Source organism: Arvicola amphibius, chromosome 3 (assembly GCF_903992535.2).
Source record: "Arvicola amphibius chromosome 3, mArvAmp1.2, whole genome shotgun sequence".
NCBI classification, from domain to species: Eukaryota; Metazoa; Chordata; class Mammalia; order Rodentia; family Cricetidae; genus Arvicola; species Arvicola amphibius.
Window position 1 is genome coordinate 144696307 of NC_052049.1, and position 20001 is coordinate 144716307.

At 36.6% G+C, this 20001-nt stretch overlaps 1 protein-coding gene across 1 annotated transcript in view; it reads right to left on the reverse strand.

Moving 5' to 3' along the window:
• Hcrtr2 (hypocretin receptor 2) overlaps positions 1-20001 on the reverse strand; it is an 88272-nt gene that overhangs the window by 18760 nt on the left and 49511 nt on the right. Inside the window, exons 2-4 of the mRNA XM_038324146.1 lie at positions 13116-13294; positions 9286-9529; positions 2166-2281 (exon numbers count right to left, since the gene is read on the reverse strand). Of these exons, the coding sequence (XP_038180074.1) occupies positions 2166-2281; positions 9286-9529; positions 13116-13294 (539 nt within the window). The remainder of the gene's footprint in view (positions 1-2165; positions 2282-9285; positions 9530-13115; positions 13295-20001) is intronic.

Genomic DNA, 20001 nt, shown 5'->3' on the forward strand with positions numbered 1-20001 from the left:
CAGGCAGTGTACATTAAGGGTGCAATAATGGCAGAAATGCTGTGTGGATAACAACCACTTTATGGTTTTAGGAGAAAAGTTTAGCAAAATAATAGTAATTGATTCATCTCTGGAGTTTATGAGCTCTCCAGTCCTGGATTTTTAGGAAGGTATTTCTATAAGAGGAAACTCTTACAGAATATGGCCTTAAATCAAACATTCCTGTCTCTACACCCATAGACTGGCATAGGTCTCCACCTCCTCCGAGAAGTTTCTTTGTTGTTATGGGGGGCAGTTATTTCAGAAAGTTTCAGCTGGTGAGTGTTAGCAAGTGTTTGTGGGGTATGCACTCACAAATGGTGCTTATCTATCACACCCTCTACCCTCACAATTCAGAGACCTGTGCAAGAGGAACTGGGAGAAAAGATTTGTATGAGCCAGAGGTTGCGAAAAAACTGGGACCAAATAGTTACTTCTGGAAATAGCAAGACCACTATACTCATGAACTAACAGTAGCTATGGTTGCCTATATAAGACATGCACAAAATCCACTCAATCATTATGCAGGTAGGAGGGGCTCAGGATCTCCTACTCCAATCTGAAAAGCTAGAAGGTTGATGGGTAATGAGTAGGAGTAAAGGTTGGGAGAAATAAGTTGTTTTAAGTATGTGGATCCTTAGGTAGGTCAACCATACTTCAGGGGATGTCCTCAAGTCCGTGAGTAAATGAGAAGCACAATTTAACTCAGTGCACTATAAATAAAATAAAATAAAATAAAATAAAATAAAATAAAATAAAATAAAAGAGGATATGGCCTTGCAAGGAGTGCTGATTTTGGAGGAGTTAGAAGGAGGATCGTTGAGTAAACATGATTAAAAACATTGCATAAACATATTATATTCACAAATAATAAAAATATTACTAAAAACCAAACAAAGGGAATTGCTCTTAATGAATTAAGATGATCTCAATGAGTTCTTTCTCAATAAAGTATGTTAAAGAAAGATCAAGAACCTGCTAGTCCACAAGCTTAATAATCTCAGTGTACTGGTGATAGTCATATAGAAGGAAAGAATATGTCTTTATCATGCCATATAACTTACTAAACATAAGAAGTTGAGTAATATACACACTACATATTTACAATTTTCCATACATGCTTGCTGATTCAACTGAAATGTTACCAGCCTCAGCTTAGAAATCTCTGCCCCTGCCCACTTCACCAAATGCTGATACCTGTGCTTGTTTGAAAAAGGCTGTCTCCACTGTGCACCTGATTATATCCCCTCTAAAGACTGAATTCACTGGTTACATAAACTGGTGGTTTAGTTTAAGGCTGGTATGCAGACGATACTAACACATGACAAATGAATCACTAAGAGAATGGATAAAATCTCATGGCTGGGACCATTTTCTAGCAAAGAATAACCCTAATTCAGATTTAAAACTTAAAAAAAATCTTAATTATACTGACATGGGGGCAGGAAATAGGATGGGTGAGGGGGAGTAGAAGAAAACAACTCTGTGTTATTTTATTCTTTAAATCTACTGTAAATGAGATCATTGAAGTTGAAGACATAACCCATGTGTTAAATGTGTTACAGAAGTTTTACTTAAAGTAAAGCCATTTATACTTAAACCCACCAGGAATTAGAATTAATTTTTGTTATTTATAATAAAAAGTAAAATTAATCATTTTACTCCCAGGGGCTGGAGACTCAACAGTTAAAAACACTAGTTGTTCTACCAGAGGATCCAAGTTTTGGTCCCAGCATCCACATGGCAGCTCTTAATCAACTGTAACTCATTCCAGGGCATTTGGTACCCTCTTCTGGTCTCTGAGAGCACTGTGTACATGTAGTGTGCTAATATACATGAGGCAAAATACCATAAAAAATGACAATAAATAAATTCTTAACAAAAAATTTGAAATATTACTCCTAAACAAAGAAAAATACTCAGCTAATTATTGAGGTTGAGATTTTATCAGAAGTGTAGACTTCTTAAGGCAGAATTTAAGATATTTACCAAATATCAGTAAAACAATCAAGGAATATGTTTATGTCCAGAGTCTCATTACTTAGAACAAACAATCCTGTATTGTATGTTATATTAGTCCAAAGAATTTTTAAATTGGTTTTTAATATACATTCTAAAGAAGACGCAAATTATTTGATCTTACGTACCTGTCGGCACCAGAGTTTACGGAATATTTGTAGATAAGCCAATACCATAAGACACAGAGGTGCCATGTACGTCACCAGAAAGAAGCAGATGTGGTACATCTTTGGGTAAATATCACCTGAGATGAGAGTCAAACAGTAAAATATGACATGAAAATAATGAATTTAGAAAAGCTTTTCCTGCTAAAGTACACATGTATGTTCTTATAACTTCATTTTATGTTTTATGCATACAAGGGAAAATAATCTACAATATTTCGCTTAATATACTCACAGAAATAATAATTACTCATTTCTAAATTGGGTATGATCACAATCTAACCACTATCAAGAAATTTATGTATCAAATACATCTTTATATTGCATGCCTACAAATTAGCTAGTTAAAAAGTACTATTTTGGATTGTCTTATATATTCATTTACTAAAAGGGACCTGACTGAGAAGCCAAGGACAATGGCGATGGGCTTGGATTCTACGGCATGGACGGGCTCTGTGTGGGCCTTGTCAGCTTGGTTGATCACCTTCCTGGACCTGGGGGGAGTTGGGAGGACCTTGGACTTAACATAGAGTAGGGAACCCTGATGGCTCCTTGGCCTGGAGAGGGAGGGAGGGGGGTATGGGTGGAGGGGAGGGGAGGGAAGGGGAAGGAGGAGGGGAGGAGATGGAAATTTTTAAATAAAAAAAAATAAACCATAAAAAAAAGATTAGAAAAAAATAATTGACAAAACCTTGTTTAAACAAGAGCTAAATGTAAATACAGTTAATTATCCTCATTAGAAGGTAACGGGCAATATTTGAAAGGATTAGAAGGATTCGGAGATATGGTCTGCCTGGAGGAAATGTGTCACTGGGGGTGAACTTTGAAGTTAAAAAGCTCATGTCAGGACGCAGACTCTCTCTGTGCCTATGAGTCAGGATATAGCTCTCAGTTATTTGTCCAGCACCACGTCTGCCTACATGTGGCTCTGCTTCCCACCATGATGATCATAGACTAAACTTCTGAAACTGCAAGCAGCCCCCAGTGAAATAAACATTTTCTTTCATAAATGTTGCCTAGATTGTGGTGTCTCTTCACAGCAATAGAACCGTGACTAAGCTAGCTGTGGAATTATCACCTCTGCATTTAATTAAGAAGGAATACAAAGATTGAAACTTTGGATATTTGATTAAATTGATCATAAGAGCAACTTGTATTTAGGATGTATCATAATAAGTGTATTAATGACCATAATAATGGTCATTTACTTAGCAATCTTGCATTTAGTTATATTCCTGGTTATATTTAAACATATTCATTATTTTATTGGCCTCTGCTATCTTAAACTCATAACCTTTTATCTGGAGCTGAATGAATTTGAGTCTAATATTTTTTTGTATTCTTCACACTGAAATTATCTTGTTTCTTTTTTTGTTATTGTATTCTGTAGAAAGAACAGCATGATACATAGGCTATTGGGAGGTATAAGAAACCAATCTGAGATGTCAGTTTTAGACTCTTCCTGGGTCAGGTGGCACCCATCTGCCTCATTCATTTCTAACTTTCAGGTTTATCTTGTAAAACAGGCTGTGAAATAAAGAGTGATAGAATTCAAGTTCTGGAAGAATAGCAGATAGCATTTCCATTTGAAGTGCAGCAGTTTGAACAGCATTTGCTGAGCCAATTTCAAAGCAACTTGAAGGTGACCTCAGCAATTCCCAGGGACCCGAGTGGCTTTGAACTTCTATTTGTTTTAAAGAAAGTATCACATGCCACATGTACTTCACACACACGCGCGCGCGTGTGTGCACAAACATGCATGCACACACCTTTGAAGCTTATGTACACTGAAGCTTTAATAGCTCCATCAGACTAAATTGAACAGATGGAGGAAAGTGGATTTAATTGGTAACATTTTTCCCACTGCAGTAGCAGATACCATTACGGCCATAGCAATTTGGAGTTTTGAATAGATTGAAGGAAGGTAAATTCTGATAATTTTGAGTAAGTGGAAAAATTAATAACTGGTTAGTAAGTATATATTATGATGAACACTTATGCAGAAACATTGATAATAAAAATTATACTACAGGCTAGCAAGGGTGTATTACTGGAAAGGTTATAATAGTAATGGTCTTAAAATCTGCTTTTCTCTCTCTCTCTCTCTCTCTCTCTCTCTCTCTCTCTCTCTCTCTCTCTCTCTCTGTCTTTTTCTTTTTTCTTTGTTTTCTTTCCAGACAGGGTTTCTATGTAGCTTTGGAACCTGTCCTGGAACTAGCTCTCGTAGACCAGGCTGGCCTCGAACTCACAGAGATCCTCCTGCCTCTGTATTGGGATTAAAGGCATGTGCCACCACTGCCTAGTTGAAATCTGCTTCTTATTCTTAGATTTAGAGCTAATTGAAAACTCAATTTACTGAAAATTTAAGTTGCATGTGTTGAAAATATGCTTGAATCTCTCCCTTGGTAATAATCTAGAATATAGTTCTTTAAAATTTATTTTGCATGAACGCTGCCTGAATTAGAATGCAACATTTTGAAGATTGATAACTCTACATCTGTGACTCAGGCTACAGCAGATGTAGCTCAGACAGTAGAATGATTTCCTATCATGACTTGAGTTTGATCTCTAGCATTGCACAAAACCATGTATGGTGGAGCCTATTTGTAATCTTAGAGCAAGGGTAGAGACAAGAAGATCAGAAGTTCAAGATCATTCTTGATTGCATGGTAAGTTTAGTGCCAGAATGGGATAACTTGAGACCTGGTGTCAACAACAACAACAACAATAACAATAACAGTATCTTTATTTAACTGATGGAAGGCAGTATCTAAATACATTCTTCTCTGTATGGATCTGTAGATCCTTGTATCATCTATTTATCGATCTATCTATCTATCATTTATCTATCTATCTATCTATCTATCTATCTATCATCTATCATCTATCTATCTATCTATCTCTATCTATCTATCACAAATCAAGAAATCAGAAACAACTATGGATATTTATGATGTCTTTGAAATCAGAGAATAAAAAATACTAGTCTTCAGAAGAGTTAAGGTGCATTATTTTTCTAATCGTCCAAACTTACATTCTCCATATGCTATACTCATCAAGGACAAGTATGTCAAATACAATATGTCAACACTCAATTTGACAGTTTTAAACCTTGTTAGTTTCTAAAATTTACCTGAATATTTATTGCTTTATTATCATCTCTTTAATGACTATATTATACCTGTTTGTTGATACACATATATACATATTTAAGTACTTTCTAACCCTCATAATAAGACAAAAACCATAATTAGTCTGAGTACAAAGAAGGTTCACTCTAGGTTTTTTTTTTTTTTTTTTTTTGGTCAGACGACCAAAGTGCAATTTGTTAGATCTGAGAGATTGCTGGCTGTGGTGGATCATGTAACCTTAGCTTTCAGGTGGCCTAGGCAGTAGTCATTTGTGTGTTGAATCATGGGGCTGAAGATAGCCTAGAATATTTAGGGTGAGTTCTAGGACAACCTGGGCTAAAAAAAAAAGAGTTCTAAGATAGCTCGTGTTTCTAAATGAGTCTCAATATTGTCTTGGAATATAGAGTGAGACCTTTTCTCAGATAAAATTCCAGTGTCTAGAACAATTTTTGGTAAATAGTTCATATTCATAACATTTGATGAAGTGACATGTTATGAAGATAATTACTTCTTAGACTGAGTGTGAAAAATGTGTAGTTTTCCTTTATTTTGAGGAACTAAATGTTCATTTACTAAGCAAGAAAGCATGAACATAACTCTGTAAATTACACAATTTTATAAATATGGAGGAATGTGACTGAAGCAAACAATAAATATAGCCAATAGTGAAGTTCAGGAGCAATGAAGTTGGTAATACAGACACACATTGCATAGTAAAAAGAACATCTCAGACACATACATATATTGCATTTTTTGTTAGTATTATCTGACTTTTTGTTTTTAACAATCAGGAATATGATGATTATAACCTGGAAATTTTGTCATTAAAACTTTCCCAGTAATCTTGCACCATGAGTGAAGGGCACTTATTTGAGTTACTTCCCAAAGTGATTTGATAGAGGCCAAAGAGAATTCTTTCTATGTGGTATCATTGAATAATTAAAGCACAGCTGTTTATAATTCTGTTTTGTTAGATTTAGGGGACAGATTGAAAAAAAAGAATCCCAGATCATAAATTTATTTCAAGTAGGAATTACTGTATTCTATTACCAGTGTTGAAATTGGTTTAAATGGCACTCAGGATATCCTCCGTATAGAGAAGTAGCGTTATAAGCTATGTTTTTTTTTTCTGTGGTATGTGGTTTTATGGTTATGGTTCTTGTCCTGTTTATTTTATTTTATTTTTTTTTTGTTTTGTTTTCCCCTAACTTAACATAAGCTAGAGTGATCTGGGAAGAGTCAATCCCAATTGAGAAAACGCTTCTACCACACTGGCCTGTAACTAGTCTGTGGGGAAATTTTCTTAATTAACGATTAATGTGGGAAGGTTCCACCCACTGTGGTCACTGCATTCCTGAGCAGATGTCCCCGGGTTGTATAATAAAGCAGATTGACCAAGTCAAGGGGTGCAGGCCCACAAGCAGCATTCATTTATGGCTTGTGCTTCACTTTCTGCTTTCAGATGCCTGCCTCAAGTCTTTGTTCTGACCACCCTTCATGATCAAGTATAAGTTGAAAGATGCAATAAACTTCCTCCCAAGCTGACTTTGTCATTGTGCTCGCCACAGCAATAGAGAGCAAAATTAAGAGAATTATAATGCCTCTGCTGACATTTAACCTTGCAATTTGAGCACGGAATTTTAAATAATTTTAAATAATCTCCATGAACAGAGGGCATTTTAGATAAGATATATAATGAGTTAAATGATCAGAAATTATTTTAAATTATTTTACATTTTCCTTAAAAGTAGTAAATTATTGATAATTTATAACTTAAGAGCTGAAAAACAAATTAATAGTTCTTATTGTCTGATTATTTTATATATTCAATATCAATTAATTTTAGCCTTTAGAAATGTTTTTGAGTAACCGTGGGCCATTATCAAGTTACTTTCCAATAGTTTTATTAATGACTTTGATAATCTGCCTAAAAGCTAGATAATAAAATACTAGAAATAGATATAAATTTTGTGTATTTATATTTATTGGTACAAGATTTATAAAACCACAACATGGTATTTAATTACATTTGTTGATTATAGGATTATGTAGTTTGGTAATCTTTTTCATTAACGGGGTTAATGATACTTGATTGTGAATGAAGAGCAATCATTTATATTACCTACATGAACATATAAATGAAACTCAATTCCAAAATACCTTAGAAAATCTTCCCTGGCATTACCTGAGTACTTAGTATTTTCTCTAAGGATCCTTTCCAGAAGATCAAAGGACCCTCACATTTCAGTAGGACTCTTGCAACTGGCATGTAAACATGCCTTTCTAATCTTGAAGAAATAGTGTAATCTCTGTAGGGCTGAAGGGTCGGGATGTGGAATACAGGATGCTTTCTAGCTATAATTTACTGTGAAGAAACTATGTGGAAAACTTCAACTCTCTGTTAAAGTCATTTCTTTGGGCTTGCTGTACCGGAGAATCTGTCTTCTCTCTTTTCTCCTTCTTCCTTAAGATGTGGGCCCAGTGAATGGGTTTTCTTACTTCCTGAACACACCTTTTTCTTTCCTCGGATATCCCTTCCCTGATCCTAGTTGGCAGAATTCATATTAATTTTTAATACTTTGCTGAAAAATTGGCGTTTCCTTTGTAAACATTTGTCCAAATGGCTGGGAACGAAGTTGCTCTCTCTTTTGTGTTCCTAGTATCGGGCACCTAAGTCCATTGAACATGCTGTGCTCTGTCTCTCAGCCTCGCGGGAGAATGCGTTCTCTTAGGCCCAGTGCCTAGCACACTCTAGATGCTCTAGATCTTGTTTGAACATTAAATAAATGGGACATAGGATACTTGAGGAAAATATTTATGAACTTTCCGTTCTGTTTATTTTTGTCTATATTATCAAATAAGGGGAATACTTATTAAAAATACTATAGATACACAAAAAAAGCAAGAGCATTACAATGTTAGAAAAGAGTAAAACTCATTGAAAATATATTTAATATCTTGAATAACAGGAAATTTGAATTCTAAAATTTTACTTAGTATAGTTCTGCTTTGATGTGTTTTGGTTGTTTTGATTCTTTTTTTTCAAAGACTGAACATCACTGTGCAGCCCAGGCTGGTTTAGGATTCAGGATCTATCTACCTGAGCCTCCCAGGTCACCTGGCTTGATTCATCTTTATAAACGTGACTGCGTGTCTATTTAACAATTATTTTCCCTAATATGCAAATTATGTAAGTATGAACAATTGTAGTGCAATTATCTAGAAGAGTTCAGATTGTTCCTTTCAAATTTCATGTGTAGTTAGTACATGCCATACTGAAGTGTCTGGTGAATTTCTATTATTCTTTTCTCTGTCCATAACTGTGTTGTTGGATAAAATTCAATTTGATATGTGCCACACTTTCTTAGGCATCTATGCTGATTCTCGTTCTTAATATTCTGAAGAGTAGCATTAACTGTAAATATTCTGAACAGTAGCATTAACTGTAAATATTCTGAAGAGTAGCATTAACTGTAAATATTCTGAAGAGTAGCATTAACTGTAAATGCACAGATGTCTCTGAAGTAAGACACAGAGTCCTTTAGGATTATGCCCAGGAATGGGATAACTGGGTCAAAGATAGCCTCTGCATTTTGCTTTTTGAGAAACTTTTATATTTATTGTTCTAAATTTTTAATTTACAATTTGACATATATCATTGACTAGTTCATTTGTTTTAAAAACTTTAAGAAGTAACCAAAAATGAGTCATCGAATAAACTTCCCTATTTGTTTCTATTGCAAAACTTATGAAAATTAAAAACTGTACATAAAGCACCTTCAAAAGATGTGAGTTATCTATGAAACTGTGTTGTGCTTCAACTTTATTTTCACCCTTTTGCTGAGCTCTTTTAACAAATGCTAATAACATATAGAATCCCAATTTGGCTATAGTGATGCTAATCCAGTATTTGCAGATACCCTGCCAATGTGAGCACGTGGACAACTACTTACCGCCCCAGTGCTCATCACATACTGTAAAGAGGGTGGTTTTATTGGCTAAGCCAGGGAGCATGCTGCTGCACTCCATGACAATGGCTTGAGGAATCATTATGATGCAGGAGACAATCCAGATGATGATGATACTGTTTCGGGCCCGTTTGGCTGTGCTCTTGAACATCAAAGGATGACAAATTGCATACCATCGGTCCAAGGCAATGCAGCTCAATGTAAGAACAGACACAGACACGGACACGGTCTAAAGGGGAAAGAAAGGAACATGGTTCAGGAGAACTACTAGGTGTCAGAAAGATAACAAGATAGCATTTGTCTTATCAGCGAGGTGTCACAGCAGAAAAACGTGAATTCCAGCTAACCCATTCTATCTATTCATTCATGTAAATGACTGTCCTGCTAAGAAAATGAATAATAAAAATAGAAAACAAGAAATGCATCAGGAAACATTGTATTTTCTTTCAGATGTGAAGTGCTTTGAAACCTTGCGGTTTTCTCACATTGAAAGCTTAGTTTATAACGTGTGGATAATTACTATCTTTGTTTTGTAGTTTTCTACTGATAGTGTAAACAGTAGTCTCAGAGAGAAAGAAATTACACATGGGTATATTCTCTTCAATCAAAATGAATGACATGGCATGTGTATTTTAAATTATTGTGTAGATTTTTCACTGATTATATTTCATTAGCATAAATAGGTATTTTTCATTTTTAAAATAATAAAAGGTAATTTGATACTATTTATTTTCAGTATATTGCATACAAACAGAAGTCTACATTACATTAAAAGACAATTCTATACATGAGTATTTGCCCTATAGTTTGCTCACTGACAAAATTAGTAACTTGATTTTTTTTCTCATTTTTTTATTCAAGATTTCCATCTCCTCCCCCTTCCCTCCCCTCCCTTCCACCCATACCCCCACTCCACCCCTCTCCAAAGACAAAGAGCCATCAGGGTTCCCTTCACTATGTTAAGTCCAAGGTCCTCCCAGCTCCCCCTAAGTCCAGGAAGGTGAGCAACCAAACTGACAAGGCTAGGTCCTCTCCATATAGACTTGTATGCAAATAATATCACAAGTGATTCTTCAACTTGGAAATTTAAAGAAATAATCGTTTCAACCCAGTTGAGTCCAGCATGATCAAGTATGAAGCTACCTTTAATAGGTTAGGGTTAGGGTTAGGGCTAAGGTTAGGAGCTATGGAATTATAGAGTTAATTAAGATGCAAAATGCCTAACTCAAGGCTTCCACACAAGTGCTGTGTGTTTGCTATTATTTATTAGACTTATAATGATGACATTTATCATGATGGTATGATGTTAATCTTTCATTCTGGAGTCTTGATTTCTGGATTTTTAAAGAAAGACCATTGAAAAATCAACCTGTAGTGTTTCTAAACTCTTGGAGGGGTAAGTTAATCTTATGATTGTTGATAACCATTGAAAAGTTTAGGTGCCTTTGCTCTTAAAAAAGCCAATTACTCCCGTTAGTATTAGGGAGTAAAGTATATGAAGACTGTTCATCAAAGATCTAATATGTATTATTGGTTATAATATTACAAATTATAATATCTAAGAAAGGTATTTTAATTATTCGGTTGAATTTATTACATTTGTATGATTCTTAAGTAATTTAAGCATTTGCCAGAGTATTATAGAATATCGCTCATAAATCTAAGCTGTATTGCTTCAGAAGAAAAATGAAAACATTTACATCAAGTTAATAAAAGCCAAATACAATCAAATACTCCTGTATAGCTTGACTACATTGAAAGTTATTATATACACAGATACATAAATATTTATATAAAAGCAATTAGTTTTATGTTGTGGCAATAGGAGAAAAACTACTTGACTTGAAATGGAAGAATTGTTAGTGTGCATTTGAAATTTAAGGCAAAGGTGATTTGGAGACACTGGTTGTGCCAGTGCATGAATTTCTTGCTGCATTTCCATGCTTTGAACAAGAGGTCATGTTGAATGAATTTCGGGATGGGTACAGTTTGTTTCCAGTCTGTGATTGGTGTACTCTTGTGGAAATTGTAAACTGGACTGTGTTCACGCAAGAGCCAGCATCTCTGTTTGTCCTTTGACATTTAGAACGTGCCTGTAAGTTGTGTTACATGGGCAAATAATGACGCCAGTGACTAAGAGCAGCTCTGTGTGCATCCTTGCTGTTAATGTTACTTCCTGTTTTTTGTTTAATCCTTCCAGGAAACTTGGAGGTGCACAGAACAGCAAGCTCTGATTGTATCAGAGCCAGGAAGCACATTCCTAGTACAGGTGATACTTTCTCACTGCATCATCCCCTCTATCAAGACATCTGGGTCACGAGACAGATGTCATGAAGGTTGCCAGGCAACCGAGGATCTGGGCAGTTGAAGCTACCCTTAAACCAAAGGGAGTCGACATTTTCTCTTGGATGATTAGCGGAGCTGAGAGAAACACAGTTTACCGGAAATAACAGAGGGATTCTCAAATATTAGAATTTTCTGCTGCTTTTGATTTTTTTTCCAATTTCTGTGTGTAAATTCAACCATAGCTGTATGCAAATTCAACTATGACTGCATATAAATTCAGCTATAAATTCTTACTGGATTGTTTCCTAAAATGTCGTTCTTCTCTGTTGTACAATTTACTATTTCTCCATCATTTTTATTACAGCTCAGTTTGTAACTCACTGGCAGTTCTTAGCATGCTAGCCCAACCAACCTTGTAATTAAACCTAATGCATGTATGTAGCTTTTCTATTTCTGTGGCATCCTCACATAGACTATAGATGATGTCTTCTGTTTAAAAATATTTCTTCTAAGAGACTATTGAGGAGCTGCTGAATTGAAAAAGTCTAACATTTGGTTCTAAAGAATATTTAAAACTATTTCTAGTAATGGGTATTTGTGACCTCTTCTGAATTTAATTATCTCTTCTTATAAACATTATGATCTCCACCTAGAAAGGTTCAGGTACTAAGGACAGGGGTAGATGGGGACTTTTGCACAGGATACAGAGGGGCCACCCACTTTTTTTTCACTATATACTTCCTAAGGGGAACACAATCTGTGTTTTCCTTCACTATTTCCTAAAGTGAACACAGCTCTCAGGCTTGTGTTGCCATGGTCACTATCAGGAATCATTTTATCAAAGACTTTACTTTTATAAATACAGTCAGAAAATGATTCTTTTAGAAGTGTTTGTTCTTTTCTTTTTTTTTTTTTTAACTTGTCAGACAGAGATAGAAAGGCTATGCTTACTGCTCATCACCGAGACATCTGGTGCTGGTCAATGGGTCTTACTCTGAGTACATTGCTTTACGCTCATGATGAGGCAATCACAGAAACAAGAGACTTCCATAAACAATCTAAATAATCTGTCACAACAGCTATAGGAGGTAGATCTTTTTAAAATTACCATTTTCAGTAAGTGAGTTGCCAAGAGTCTATGTATTTCACTTGATAATATACCATCTGGAGATGGCAGAACAGATATGCCCAACCCAGAACTGATGCCCTTCTTTGATCAAATACCTTTTAGTTCCTTAGGATGAAAAATAACTGGGAAAAATCCTGATATTCTTGACTATTGAAAAGTAAATGCTCATGGTTACTTGATCTAGAAGATGCTTAATTATTACTTTGTTTAAATGATTTATTTAATCATAAAGACTGTGAAGTAATTAACAGCATCATTGCCTTTATTTTGTTGGAGCATGAAGTTGTTTATTCAACAATTCTCAAGTATTAGCTTCTTTAAAAGCTTACTTTCTGAATATCTATGTTTATTTCTTAATTCATTATAAAATAATTTCTAAAAAGGCTCAAGAAAGAATTACCTGTAAATAAGGAATGACCTTACAGAGGGATTGTCCAAAGAACCAGGTCTCAGTGATGTCCACAACGAGGGTGGCCGGAAGGCAGGTGATGGTCACAAGCACGTCCGCCAGGGATAGATTGACTATGAAGTAGTTGGTGACCGTCCTCATGTGGTGGTTTTTCCACACTGCCACGCAGACTGATAGAAAGAAAAAGAGATGGGGAATGAACAAAGAGACTAGGTAGCAGTGAGGAAAGGCAGGAGAGTCAGTACTGTCATAAAGTACATACACATGTGCTGGAAAGGGGAGAGGTTAAGGCTGCACTGTGGTCATTAATCCCTGGGAATTTGGAATCAAAGGCTAAGATGAGTTCATTGAACTGACATTGTATTTCCTATTCATAAGGGCTGTGCTATTTTTCAGTTGTAGGGCAAGTCAAAGAGCAGCCCTGATTGATCTTCCTGTTATTTTAATATTCAGTATGCAGAAAAATATCAAGGAATAGCTGCTGGGCTGGGTATAGCAGCACATGACTTTAGTCTTAGCCTCGGCTCCAGAAGGAGGCAGAGGCAGGCAGAGCTCCATATGTTCGGGATTAGCCTGGTTAACATGGTGAGTTCCAGGTCAGTCAGCTATTGAATGAGACCCTACACAATGAAATCCTACAAAAATTTAAAAGAAAGTAAAAGAAACAGTTGCTGAGGCTGAATTAAATGAAGAGGATTAGAGTTAGTAATGTTAAAAGAACTGTCATGATTGCCTCATTCATGACCTGGACCCATGTCTTCCCTCAAATCTACTTTATGGACAACCAACAGAGAAAAACTCCTAACTATGGGAGAAAACAAGCAAACAAACGAATGAACAAATAAAACAACCTCCTACCATCCAGCCATTCCCCAACCCCTACTTTTGCCAAACACTTAGCCAAACAGTTGACATATTTATATTTTTCTAGTTGGACAAATCTTACAGGAAGCCATGTTTCACATGGGAGATAATTAAGACAAGGGCATTTGTTGGGCCTGTTTAAGAACTCATAAAATAGAAGCAGTTAATGGTGGATTTAAGTTCAAGTGATATACGTGTACTTTCTCCATCTAGGCTGCCTTCATTTTTGAAAATGAAGAGGTCATAGCAGAGTATATTTAAATTCTAGGCTCCAATGCTCTAGTTTTCATTTACTCTTGATGGCCTCTGAACAGCACCCTCAAATCAAGCATGGTTGGCCTTTCTACCACATTGTGGGAAATTCCCTGTTTAAAACTGTGCTAGCACATTCAGCTGCTTTTTCCTGAAAGAACATCAAGTTCCTACATTTTCTGCCCTCCACCTGTCTGGCCCAGACACATTTCAAACCCGCCAGCTCCAGAACCCATGCATGCATACAGCTCTAGCCTCATCTGCTACCGAATTTCAGTCAATGAAACTACGTTGCCAGGGCAGCGTCAGCCTGTCAGAACTGTTGTGCAAATGGCGCTCCTTACACCTTAAGGAGTAGTCTAAAAATAAAAGCAGTTTGTAAATTTAAATACCCGAAGAAGGAAGAACTTCTTTTTGACAATCATTTAGAATTAGAAGTTTCATATCTTGGAAAAAATACTTCCACTTGTGCCTAAGGCTGATATTGGCTACCAGCTCTTAACTGATGTCATTTAATAAAATATTCATATTTTGGAAGATTTAATTTTGAGTAGTTCGAGTGATCCTCTGGTTTCAGTAATGTAATAGCTAAAACATCAGGTGGCCTTAATTAGGATACACTATAACATTGTCACTTGTGATATTGCCAAATAAGATATTTCCCATAAATACTTGAAAGACACATATTCTAGCAATTAAAAACACATTACTATGCTTTTTAATAAGAAAATAGAAACTCAATTACTATTTATGATACTTTTTATTGTATGCTATGCTGTACAATTTAGACCTAGAACAGAACATAGTCCTTTAAAAAAATTTAGCTTCTGATGTCATCAGTGATCAAGTGCTGCGTAGCTTGTTCAAGGTCATGGTTTCCAAGCCAGGCATGGAAATTAAAAACAAACAGGTATAGCCTAACTCCACCCAGGAGAAGGTGGATGACTCCATGGACACAGTATATGCCAGACATAACAGGACTGGTACACATATCAACTCAGGAACTGTGACAACACAGAGACAGAGTTAAAGTCAGACTGGGTCTCAGCACTGTGGGATGGGTCAACACTGAAGCCCACAGCTGACCAAGAAGCCATTTGCAATTAATATCAGCAGGCAAAGCTTTCCTCCATGAAGTGTCACTGGGTGTATCAACTACACTCAAGGGTAGGCTTCATGACCAGGAGTGAAGGACAACACAAACTCTATAGCTTTGTTTTTCTTTTTGGTGTGTGTGTGTGTGTGTGTGTGTGTGTGTGTGTGTGTGAGAGAGAGAGAGAGAGAGAGACAGAGAGAGAGACAGAGACAGAGAGACAGAGACAGAGAGAGAGACAGAGAGAGACAGAGAGAGACAGAGAGAGAGAGGAAAAAGGAGAGAGACAGAGACAGAGACAGACAGGGAGAGAGAGAACATAAAATTTAGTTGGTAGGGGGACGGGGAGGAGCTGGGGAAGTCGAAAGGAAAATCAAAATGTATGAAAAAATTTAGGAATAAAATAGGACCCCAAACCTTAGATTATTGCCAACCTCACTGAAAGAGGCATTCTCATTTTGTTAACGTAGTAATAAAAATCCTTCACAGACACTCTCAGACGCTTGTCTCCGATGGGTCTTAATGCTGCAAAACTAAAAATTAGAATCAACTATCACACATTATTACCCAGCAGAGGTAACAAAAGTAAAAAAAAAAAAAAAACAAAAAAAAAACAATAAAGAGCATTAAGGGGAGAGTAATGGAACGGTTTATGTTAGAGCTTTATGTGTAGTTGTGTTATTCTGTCACTTAAAAGTAAGTTTAGAGCTTGCATTATGTCTGTCCATTTATTCATAGGTTATGACTCTGCTCACCCACAAGGCTTTGCTTCTCTGTGGACTTCAACCATTCTCCTTATATGTAGTGAGGTGGTTACATCCCCATTGCCCTGGTTGCTCTTGTGAAAACATCTCACACTGTCAGGATCTGTTTCTAAATGGCCTGTAAACTACACATAGCCCTGCAGGCATGTTCCACAAATCTATGCACCTTTGTATAGTTTACTCACCCATTCAAGATCAAAGCTAAAAAGTAACCTCTTCCTCCTTCCACAGCACACCAAATTCACAAAAACTAGGTTCTCAGTCTTTGCCCAGATTTTCTATTTCTCTGAAATTTAATACCCTTCATTTCCCCACAGTCATCAATGCTTGAAATATCCAAAATATTTCTCATCTGTTACATTTTTTCCTACTCCTGTTGAAAATATTGAGTGTCCCTGTGCCTATTAGCACCAGCAACGTCAGACCTCCTGATGGCTTCTGGCATGACATCTGCTATGACCTTTATAAGCAATGTTTTTTTATCATATGCTCTAGTTACACCAGCTCTCCAAATTTCACAGCAGCCATCTCCATAGGAGATCTTCACCCAGGCTTTCTTTTTAGTTAAATTAATATTTACTTATGTAATTTCTCACTCATTCTTCAACTCCCCCCCTTGCTCCTTCTCAAATTCATTGCTTCTTTTTCTTCAGTTATTTATACAAACACACACACACACACACACACACACACACACACCATGGCTGAGTGTGTTTAATGTTTCTTGGATATATATCATGGGTGGGGGCAACCACATTACATCGGAAAATCAACTGGGGGCTCATCCCAGTAGAAGACTAATTCTGTCTTTCATTATTCTTTACCTGTCTGTAGTTCTTTGGCTAGGAATGAGATCCCATGATATTTCCCCTTCCATGTTAGCACATCTATTGGTGCTGTCATTCTTCATGTCTTGTTTAGGCAGCCATATTGATAAAGTATCATGTGTGTAGCTTCTTTATCATTTTTAGGAGATACAGCAGCACGGCAGATTTCCCAGTCCTTTGATTCTTGCAGTATTCACACTGCTCTTGAGGTGCCCCTCAGCCTTAAGTATGAGGGTTCTATTATTGAGGTATCAATTTGTACTGAGAACTATATGATCACTTGTTCTCTGTATTTTCTTAATACTTGTTCTCTTGTAGCTTTTCTTAATGATCTTCTCTGCTACAAAGATAAGATTCTTTGGTAGTGACAAGAGCTATGCATATCCTTGAGTATAAGGGTGAGTGTTTAGAATGCACTTAGAAATTATACTAGTATATGAAGGTGGCAGTAGAAGGTTCTTCTCTAATATTCATGACCTCACTAGCCTCAGGCAATTGACTAGGTTTTCAGCACCCGGTATGTATTCCCTCCTGTTAAGTAGACACAAGTTGGCTACTGCCAATATAAGAGTGCCACCCTTGTGTCTTTAGGGATATCTCATCAGAGTGATCACTGTAGTGATACATATTTATAGGCATTACAGCTGTGTAGGGTTATCGATTTTTTTTTCTTTCCCTGGCAGCTTGTATTATGAAAACAAGTCCCTGGGGAGAAGACTTTGTGTATTTTCCAACTTGACTCCTTTGAGTCTGGTGTTTGAAGCGCATGGTGTCTTTAGAAATCGGAACTTATTTCTGGAGGGCAATCAAGGGCAGCAGACATAGCCAGATTGTTTGGAGAGTCTCTTGGAGAAACCTGGCCAAAAACTCAAAACTAGTTCTCCTGTGTTTGGTAATGGAGTTTTTGCTAGTTTATGGTTTTTGAGAGATGTATGATCACTCCAAGTATGCCATTGAAATATACATATATGTACATATATATTAATATATACTTTATGTAATTTTAGAAAAATATAAATAATGATTGTTTTTCAAGTATCCTTAATGCCACTTATCTTCTCTCCTCTCTCTCCTTCAACATATCTCCTTCCTCCTGCCTCATCCACATTTCTCCCCTTTTCCCCTTCATGGCATCTGAATCCTTCTATTCCTCTCTTTCACAGTCTCTTTACCCCAAGGTCACTTTTGACCTTTTGGTTTCAATGGTTACTCCATCTTATACACTCACATCTGAAGATTTGGTGTTAGGGATAAAAAATGAGGGCAGAGATGTTGCATTTGTCTTTCTGGATCTGGGTAACTCCACTCAGCATGTTATCTAGCTCCATCATTGACCTGCAGATTTCATTTTCTTTACAGCTGAAGAGTATTCCATAGTGTAAATGAACCACATTTTCATTATTGATTCATCAGCTGAAGGATATTAAGGTGGTTGCTTCCATTTCCTAGCTATTATGAACAGAGTGGCAATAAACATGGCTAAGCAAGTGTTGGTGAAGTAAGATACTGAGTCCACTGGGTATATGCCAAGGAGTGGTACAGTTGGATCATATGGTTGATTTAATTTTAGCCTTCCAAAAATTCTTCACATTAATTTCAAGAGTTGCCACACCAGTTTACAATCCAAATCACAGTGACTGAGAGCTCCCCTTTTACCACACTCTCTTTATCATTGGTTGTTGGTTGTTTTGTTTATCTTAGACATTCGTACAGGGGTAAGATGAAATCCAAAGCTGTTTTAATTTTCATTTCCCTAGTGGCTAGAATGAATGTCTTTTGTAATATTACACAGCCATTTCTATTTCTCCTCTTGACAACTGTCTGTTCAGATCTTTAATCCATTATTTAAATGCGCTCCCCCACCCCGACTCTTGGATTTTGAGTTCTTTATATATTCTGGATGTTAATACTCATCAGGCATAGTTGGCATAGTTGGCAGAGATTCTCTCCCATTTTCTGGAATTCCTATGTACTCTGTTGAGGGTTCCCTTAGTTGTACAGAATCTTTTTACCTTTATTAGTTCTCATCTGCCATTATTGGCCTTAGTTCTTGGGCAACAGGATCCTATGAGAAAAATCCTTCTCTACACATACATTGTGTGCAATAAGCCTATGTTCTCTTCAATCACCTTAAGGGTTTCAAGTTTCACACTGAGGTCTTTAATCCACCTAGTGTTAAACTTTGTACAAGGTGATAGATATAACTTCAATTTCACTCTTTAATATTTGGACATCTAGCATTCCTAATATCTCCAGAACCTGTAATCTTTTCTTCAATGCGTATTTTTGTCCTCTGTAAAATATTAGATCACTGAATTTATGTGTTCTCATGTTTGGGTCTTCTGTTTTGTTCCATTGGTCTCTATGTCTGTTTTTGTGCCATTATCAAACTGTTTTTAGTACTATAACTCGGTAACATATCTGGAATTCTGCAGTGGTAACCCATCTAGAATTAATTCTCTTTGCTTGTTAGTTTCTATTTGTTTTGCTTTGTTTAGGATTTTTTGGCTCTCCAGCGTCTTTTCTGTTTTCATAACAATTTTAGAGTTTTTTGTCTCCTGTTTCTGTGAAGAATGTTGTGGGCATTTTCATTTGGATTCCATTGCTCTATCAGAAGCTTTTTGGAGAATGGTCATTTTGTATTGTTTAGTTTTGCTCACGTGAGTCTTCTTTCAATCTACAGTTGTTGGACACTCTGTTTCTTCTTCCGGGTGGTCGCGCACAGTGACGCCATGGATACAGCAGCACGCGTCTCTTGGACTTGTTGTCGTTTCATTTCCTTTGGATATTTATTGGCACTGGGAGCTGTAGAAAGTGTCAAACCTCTTAGGAACTAAAATTGTGTAGTCCCTGTGCAAGAGCCACCTTTCCTGGGTGAGCTGCTTCTTCCCTTTGTCTCCTTGCCTTAATCCTCTGCCCCTGCAAACCCACAGACCCAGTCTCATACACTACACAGGACAGGCAAATCATCTTGTGTGACAGCCTCTTTTTCATCTTTCTTGGGTGATTTTCTTTCTCTTTCCCAGACCCACTACTGTCTACAAATCCTCACACCTACTCAGACCTGTGCCTGGGAG